The sequence below is a fragment of the Leptonychotes weddellii genome, chromosome 13, assembly GCF_054177405.1.
Source record: "Leptonychotes weddellii isolate Sample4059 chromosome 13, ASM5417740v2, whole genome shotgun sequence".
NCBI classification, from domain to species: domain Eukaryota; kingdom Metazoa; phylum Chordata; class Mammalia; order Carnivora; family Phocidae; genus Leptonychotes; species Leptonychotes weddellii.
In genome coordinates this window covers 55,038,320-55,047,566 of record NC_138381.1, presented here as the reverse complement: position 1 = coordinate 55,047,566, position 9,247 = coordinate 55,038,320, and the positions used below count along the sequence as shown (strand labels likewise).

Below are 9,247 nucleotides of genomic sequence, written 5' to 3'. Positions count from 1 at the left end.
CTGAAAAACAAACTGAGGGTTCTAGAGGGGAGGGGGGTGGGAGGATGGGTTGGCCTGGTGGTGGGTATTGAGGAGGGCACGTTCTGCATGGAGCACTGGGTGTTGTGCACGAACAATGAATCATGGAACACTTCATCTAGAACTAATGATGTAATGTATGGGGATTAACATAAGAATAAAAAAAATAAATTAAAAAAAATAATAGTAATGTATAGGAGTATTAATATATGAAGAATAAAATTACTCTGAACATTTGAAGAAAATGGTATAAATAATGCATTATTTCTTCTCTTGCTAAGGAAGAAATTATGGGGGGGGAGTACTTTTACTTGTTTCAGAATGTGTTTCCATAATTACAGGTATCTTCCGATTTCTGAAAGTTCATGTAAGCCACTTCACTTTAACTGAAGACCTACACTAGCACCTACACTGTGTTTTGCTAGCTGAAAGAAATCCAGAGAAATTTTGCTTTTAAGGAAAAAGCCATTACCATCCTAATGTAGGTCTTTCATAATGTAGGTTTTCTGTAAAAGTGAAGCGGCATAATGTGAACTTTTGGAAAGCAGGGGAAACCGTATTTTATTTATTTATTTATTTATTTATTTTTTAACATTTTGGAAACCGTATTTTTTTTTTTAAGATTGTATTTATTTATTTGAGAGAGAGAATGAGATAGAGAGACAGAGCATGAGAGGGGGGAGGGTCAGAGGGAGAAGCAGACTCCCCACTGAGCAGGGAGCCTGATGCGGGACTCGATCCCAGGACTCCAGGATCATGACCTGAGCCGAAGGCAGTCGCTTAACCAACTGAGCCACCCAGGCGCCCCTGGAAACCGTATTTGAAAACGAAGTCAGGTTTCTTGTTTGAGATTATGTAATAAGACACTTGCTATCCGAGTCATGCTACATTACCATCTTTGGGCCCATGTTTCCCCACCTTTAAGAGGAATGTATTAGTATCTACCTCACGATGCTGCTGTATTTAAAATATAATCAGTTAAATATAGCAGCACCTCGCATTTACAGCCCCTGGGGAAAGCACCTCCGAAAACATGTACCTCTGAATTCTCTGTACTGCCCCAGCCCCATTCCCGAATCCTCATCCAGAGCCTTGCTCTTTTCCAGTGGTCCTGGCTACTGCTCTTGGCTGCAGCAGGCTGTGGGGAAATAATGAGAGCTAACAAGGGCTAAGCCTTCAAGCAGCCAATATTTGGCCCCAAGCACAACTCTTGTTATGGCTGGACTCACAACTGAGGCTCCCAAAAACTAAATGACATGGCTGCAGTCTCCCCGCAGGTGGGATGGAGCAGAGTGAAGTAGGTAGAAGTGGCATCGAGGTCTCAGACATGAGGTAAGATGTGTGGAAGGGACACCAGATGAATGGTCCTGTTGGGAACCTAAGTGTCCTGTTGCTGACCCCAATGGCTTAGAAAAGTCTTAGAAAACAGCTGGATAAAGTTGTACTTTACTTTTGCTAAAGTTAGTATTTATGAATTGATATTACACAAGAAAAAAGAACAGTTTATGAATTGTAACTGGGCTTTGCAGATAATGGGCACTTAATATCTGGTACAACATTATGTCAAAATCTGAGTAATAATCCTTATTACTAAAATCAGGATTCTCTGTTTTTCTGTGTCTAAAGACATACAGGATGTCCTGGTATAAGCAGTATTTCTGATATTCAAAATACCTAATTTTTTGCTAGGGATTATTAGTTGTCATTTAAAAAATCTCTGATGATTTAAAGCCACAGTTTTCAACCCAAGTCCACAATCTTCATCAAGTATTCATATTTTGAAATCAGAGCTGAGCAGAGAGGAGACCAAAAGGAGAGGCACACACACATTTATTTTGTTCCTATGAAGACTGTAATCTAGGCTGTATCCCAAAAACAATTAATGGCTTAAGGTATATATTATTCTATTGACCAGAAGAGTGTTTGTTCTAGATTTTTGTAATTAAAATAGTGAAAGAAAAGAGATTAAGGAGGTGAACTCCCTCTGGGCACCTAGGCACTCTATCAGGCTATGACGTCTCTATCAGCAGCAGGGCTCCTCCCTCCCCAACCCAAAAAACCAAGAGCTGAGAATAAGTACTTCATCTCTATTTCTTCCCACTCCAGCCTTAGGGCATTTGCATTGGCTGTTCCCTCTTGCCAGAATGCTTTACCACACATATCCACATAGCTAATTCCCATACATCATTTTTGCTCAAATGTCACCTTTTCAATGGGACCTACCTTAACTATCCTATACAAGCTCCATGCCCTGCCCCTAGCAATTCCCCTAGTCTATGACTTTTCCCAGAAAGCATCCTGCCTTCTAACAGTGTATATGACTTACTTTTAATATGTTTACTGCCTGCCTCTCGTTGTCAGATTTTAAGCTTCATAAGGAAGTATTTTTGTGTATTTTGTTCAGTGATGGGCTCCTCAAATCTCTAAAAGTATGCCTTGCACTTGGTAGGTACTTGCTAAGTATTTATTGAATAAGTGAATTAAGATCTTTCAGCCAAGAACAGTCCAACTCTTAAATCTCCTCAACAGTTCTTATCAAGTTACCTTTAATAAGAAGTCCAATGAAAGGGAAAATTATTCAGAGGAAAACCTGAATTTTTTTCTCTAAACTCAGAATCCACTAGAGGGCTGGAGAAGAAAACCTCTATTTATGCCACACAGAAAAATATGCTCTCCAGTTCAGGGAAATAAATATGGAACCCAAGCTCAAATTACATTTAAGTGTCTCATTCAGTCAACAGATGATAAAATAAATAATAAAATAAATAAATTAAAAAGAAAAAGTAATAAGCCTAATACCACACAGAAGAAATGAAGTAATACTACTACTAAACAGGTCAGTAAGATTCAGTCAGCATCAAAATGAATTGGCTTGAAACCTTAATGCCTGAGAGGAGCAGGTGTGTACACACGTGCCAACACCCTAACCACGCACCTTCCCCACCTGTAACGAAAAGCACAACGAGCCCCAAACCGCACTAAATTTTTTCTGTCGTATTCCCCCCGTCAGCTTAAGGCTGATTCCACGACAAGCACTATATTGTTTACCAAGGATCTATAAACCAAAAGATAATGGAAAAAGCTGAAAACATGTAGGAAAAGCTCATTTTTACAAGCCTATATATATATATATTTTTTATAAAATAAATATATATATATTTATTTTACAAGCCTATATATATATATATTTTTTTTTTTTTTTTTTTTTTTAAATTTCCAATGGTCTCTAGCCCTTCTAGGATCCAAACAACAGAAAGCAAAACAAACAGTATGGACACAGTAGAAGATGGGCGGTCTTTGGCAAGATGAAAATATTTATCTTTTTTTGATTCCTACTGCTACTACCAAAGCTGATTATAGCAAGTCTCAACTGTTCTTTCTGCTCCAGTTTCTTCCTCATTTGGTTTATCTCTTCACTCCCCTACGATGGGTTCCCACTGTCTCTGCTGGGGCCTTCAAACTGGGGTACCTGTACTTCTGGGGACCTCTGGTCAAACGGTACCGTGATATGCCAGGGAGCATTTATAATTACATATGTTACTCACAGATAATGTGATGAAGGTTGTGGTCAGCTGCCCAGATGCACACCCCACACCCCCTTCAGGAATGAAGTACTCTCTTCCACTGGCTGCTGGAGGTGCTGTCTGCCAGAGGCTCATAGCCTAATCCTGCTCCAGGAGCTGCACTCAGCGCGCAGGCAAGGAGCTGCCTTGTCACGGGTATGCGCCATCTCTGGGGTAGCCCACACCCAGCCATCGGTCTGTGCGGAAGTACACAGGTCAGGCCCCCTTGCCTCCCTTGGGACAACTCTGAAGGGCCATCTCAACTTCTGAGCTCTCTGTGGGATTGGCTGAGGCCTGCTATACTGGCATCATAGTTCAGCTTTTCCTTCACCCCCTCACAGGTATTCCCCAAAGCATTCCCAATAAGACCTCCTGAACTCAAATTTTACCCCTCAGAATCCATTTCCTGCAGGAACTCAATCCACACATGGAATTAAGTTTTTAAAATACTGTAACAGATGCAGACATATAAAACAAAATTTACGTGGATTTTAAAGGTAAAATGCATGACCTCAAAGACATTTTGACTTGCACTAAACAGTATATGCCTCAGTGGGCGTCTGCTGTTTTTTCTAGAAACCTTTTCCCCCTTCCTTCTTTCCACTGGGGAACACAGCCCTACAGTTTGAGTACGGCTAACCCCATGCCCGGCACACCTCACTGCCCACTCACAAGGGTGAACACACAGCCTCCCCAGCCAGTGGGGCCCATTTTCCTGACCACAGTGACTGGTTCTTGAACAGATACATGACTGAATTTTCCTCCAAGATATTTTTGCCCCAATTAAGAGAAAAGACTTTCTTCTGGAGTTATTGAACTGAGAGAATGTGAGGTTTAAGTTACAGACTGTCATCTTACCTGCCTTTTAGTAAAAGCCCATCCTGGGGAGTGAGAGAGAGAAAGCCAGCCCTGATTATAGGTTTTGAGACACTGGATCCAGCTGTGCATACCCTTAGACTTCCCATTTATGTGAGCCAGTAAATCTTCTACCCACTCTACCCATGCTAATTTGAGTGGATTTCTGTTACTTGCAACTGAAAGAGTTATGATTTAATATGTCTCCTTGGTCCAGAAATATGCGTTCATGCTTGTGTGTCTTAGGAGTACTCTGGTAGAATAATATGAGAAGCATATGGTCCCTTTCCCACCCAACCTTAACTTTTACTGTTCTCCAGCACATCCCTGACTAAATGTAGTCCAGATGGTCTCACTGTTACACCTTTACGCATCTCTACCTTTACCTCTGGGCTGTGATAAAATCCCTAACTCCCTGCTTCTAAGAAAAACTGTCCACTCTTTATAATACTAAAGATAGTTTAAATGAATAGTGCAAGAATTTCACGTTTCTTTACTCTTCTGAACAGTAGCAGAAACTGTAGTTCAGACACTTCCTAGCTGTGTGACTTTACACAAGTCATTTAACTGCTCTAATCCTCGGCTTGTTTTCCCATCTATAAAATGCAGATACTAATAGCCACTTTTTGGATTTTGTTAATGTTGCATAAAATAATACAGAAGAAATACTGAATGCAGCCTGGCTCGTGTTAAGCATTTAGTAAGTATTAGTTATTTTAAGCCAATAAATATCTGTAAGGATTTGATTTTGAACACTTTTACTCCTCCACAAAATCATTTTATTCTTTTACCAAATGAGACCTTTCTCTAGTCTCTTCATGAAATCAAAATATTGACTCACAAATAAATCAAATAAAATAGTTGAGAATCTGTGAATACTATAATTGAACAAGCCTGAACAAATGTGCAACTAGAAATCTCAGGTTTTCTAGTTAGCAGAAAAAATAAATGAGTAATTTAAAAGTAAATTACATTATTTTTCTAGTTTTAGTGGCAAGCTTCTGTCAATTATATTCTAGCTTCTGAATAAATTATTTTGCATGTACAAATGTAATAACAGATGCCAACTTGTGCTTGGAATATGGTGAGAAAGTTCTAAGTGAGCACCCACATGGCAATTAACTCTCTGCATTTCTGACATAACCATTCTCAAACTAGCAATTAGAACTGCTCCATGCCAACACTTTCTGTTTCTGGCATCTTAAAAAAATAAACAAATAAAATCTACTCTGTGAATCACAAGTATATCAAATGCTCAAATGCTAATTTTAATTCAATTGTGTAGATTCATCAGCAGCTCACATATAAATGCCCACCCTTATAAATATATTCATGGAGGTGCCTGGGTGGCTCAGTTGGTTAAGCATCTGCCTTCAGTTCAGGTCATGATCCCAGGGTCCTGGGATCAAGCCCCACATTGGATTCCCTGCTCAGTGGGGAGCCTGCTTCTCCCTCTCCCTTGGCCTGCCATTCCCCCTGCTTGTGCTCGCTCTCTCTCTGCCAAGAAAATATATAAAATCTTTAAAAATATATATATATATTCATGAATATGTTAATAACAGCATTCCCATGATGACCATTTTCCTCCATACTGTTAACCACTTAAAACTATTTATCATTTATTAATATTCCTCTATGTACTGAGTACATGTTTTCAGTTAGAAACTTTTAAAAGTGTAAAAAGGAATATGTTTCAGTAATTCCTTAAACCTTTTTTTACTCGATATATGCTAATATGCTTTCAAAGAAATTACTATTAAATTCATTTCCCAAGTGACAAAATACAAATGTTGCCTATAATAAATAGAACATGTATATCAGCCACAAAGATTAAGAGCCACAATGTCTTTTCTGAGATATTTTTACCACAGAGAAAAGCAAGAAAAGGGATTTTATCTATTTACCAGCCCAAAAGTAGTATTTTGAAAATTAGGGTATAAAAATCTCCCAGGGAATTATAGCAGTCCTAATAACTGGAAGTTTCCTATGTATATTAAAGAGTTAATGGGTAATTACTAAAGAACATGATTTATATTTTCATCAAGTTCTATGGCACTTTCTTAAGGATGTAACACACTCTTCTCCCCGAGGTACGGTATGATAGGGAGAATATAACTACAACAAAATGAGAGAAAGTCAGCATTTTACTTAATGAAAAAATGTAAAATGTTAAGATACTAAACCGTAAGTTGATAATTTCTGTAAAACTGAATTTCTGAAGAAATTGGAAAAGCTATACACAAAGTCATCAAAATGAAGGAAATTCATTTCTAGGTTCTGTGAAAGGAGTATCATTCCTACATTCCAATATTTTTGTTAACGCACACACATGCACACACATACGCTGAGGATTTAATGACCATCTGCCCCAAGTAGCTAGACTCACAGTATCTCCCTATACATGATCACCCTTTCAGTTTTCATACTCATCAACTCTTCACACCTAAAGAAATGCAGTGATAAGCATAAAATGATCATTAAAATATCATAGACAATATCTGCAAATTATATCACAAAAAGCTATTTTCTTAAGAAATACAAATCAAGGGGTGCCTGGGGGGCTCAGTCAGTTAAGCGTCTGCCTTCGGCTCAGGTCATGATCCCAGGGTCCTGAAATCCAGCCCCTCGTCTTCATAGGGCTCCCTGCTGAGCAGGGAGTCTTCTTCTCCCTCTCCTTCTCCCCCTTCCCTGCTTGTGCACTCACACACTCTCTCTCTCTCACTCACTCTCTTTCAAAAAAATATATAAAATCTTAAAAAAAATACAAATCAACAAGGGAAGACCAACACCACATTAGAAAAATGGGAAAAGGATATGAATTGGGCAACTGATAATTACAAATGTCTCTTAAGCATATGACAAGGTACCCAATCTCATTCATTCATAATAATAAGGAAAATGTAAACTAAAACTATGGAATACAGATTTTCACCTATCACTTAGAAAACACATTGTGTATAAAAACAGACACTTTTACACAATGCTAAGGAGAGTATGAATTGGTAAAACTCTACTGAAGACAATTCTATACTTCATGAAAATTATAAACACACACTTCCTTTGAAATAACAATTCTAATTTTCCTACATATATGAAAAACACCTTTAGAACTATCCATTGCAGCATTATTTGTAATAGCAAAAAATTGGAAGTAATCTAGTAATTGTCAATAAAGGGCTGATTAAATCAATCACAGTATATCAATCACAGTATATCCACACAACAAAATATTATGAAGACATAAAAGATATAAACACTATGTACAGATATGAAATAATTTCCACAATATATTAAATGAAAAAAGGAAAGTTCAGAACAGCATAAAAAAAGAAGAAAAAATATTGTATTTTTGTTAGTTATGGATAAAATATCTCCATAAGGACAAAGAAGAAATTCAGTATTTATTGTCTGTGGGACAGAGACTGTGTGGCTAGGAGGCGGAAGCAGAAGGGTATAATTTACCATTTTTGGAGAAACAGTACTCCTGGAGTGTTTGAACCATTTGAATTTTTTCTGTTAAAATAAAGTTAATTAAATTGAAGAATTTACAGGACAAGTAAAGATTCTTCTGCAACATTTTAAGCAGGGAGAGCAGTGATAAGAGCAAAGATACCCAGGGCAGAGAGGGTAATTTAATTATTTCTGATGAGGTGAGTGCTTTGCACATTTATTAACACTTACAAAATAATAAATCAATTGAAAAGATTGACATTGACAAGGGCCCTGAAAAGTTAATGATGGATAATCTCATTAAAATGAACAAATGGCAACCTTACAAACAGACATCTGGTGGTAACCCTTTCTTTCAAAACAGGGTATGTTCACCACTTGGAAGAACGTAAGTCCTTTTTAGCTTTAGGGTGGAATTTCCAGCTAACTTAAATGGTACAGTTTCATTATTGGAAGTGTTGTGAGCAGGCATGAGGAGAATGAAAGGCAGAGAATATGAGAAAGCTGATGAAAATACACTTCAATATGTGAATGAGGCAGAGGTCTTGTGGCTTTATCTTTGTGAATGTAGTCCAGCAGAGTATATTCGGAAGTCATGTCACATGCAGATGCCTTAGTTTAACTGAATGTGGTCATTGGCAATGGTATGACACAGGTGGATCTGATTATTGGCTGATAAGAGATGGTGGGCGGGAAATACTTACATTTGATTTTTTTCAACCAATTGCAGGTAATAAAATGTGGTTATTTGACTTTTTTAGAAAGATAAAAAAATATTTAATAACAGTGCAGTCAATTCCAAAAACATTGTTTTTTTCCTAGCAACAAGATACTTTATATATATGTGTGTGTGTGCATGCGCATAATATTCCACTTTAAGTACAATATTTGGTAATAGTCTTATCTAAGATAAACTGAGCTCAAAGATTTCATCATGAAATTCTGATTTCTTATATAGGACTAATAATAGGACACTTAATGAAGTGTCACAGTAGTAGTTGTTGATTATGTAGTGTAAAAACACTCATATAACATTGTGAAGATTTATAATGAGCCATGCTTATTTCCAATTCATCTTCTTACCCCATAATTCCAATATCTGGTCGAATATTAGCAGCTAAAGATAAACTGGCTTCAATCTAGGCATCTAGAGATCATCCTCTCATCACAGGATTTTTATTAAATTTAGGGTAAGATTTAACCATTCAGAAGAATTTGAATGACAAGGTTTAAAACAAAGTCACATATAGCTATCACCCAGCCACCCCATCCCTCCCACCCCCCTCCACTCTAACAACCCTCAGTTTGTTTCCTGAGATTAAGAGTCTCTTTTTTTTTTTTTTTAAAGATTTTATTTATTT

At 37.5% G+C, this 9,247-nt stretch overlaps 1 protein-coding gene across 1 annotated transcript in view; it reads right to left on the bottom strand.

Annotated features, from left to right (window-relative positions):
- SPIRE1 (spire type actin nucleation factor 1) overlaps positions 1-9,247 on the bottom strand; it is a 170,636-nt gene that overhangs the window by 49,449 nt on the left and 111,940 nt on the right. The window contains exon 5 of the mRNA XM_081802551.1: positions 969-1,156. Coding sequence (XP_081658677.1) covers positions 969-1,156 — 188 coding nt within the window. The remainder of the gene's footprint in view (positions 1-968; positions 1,157-9,247) is intronic.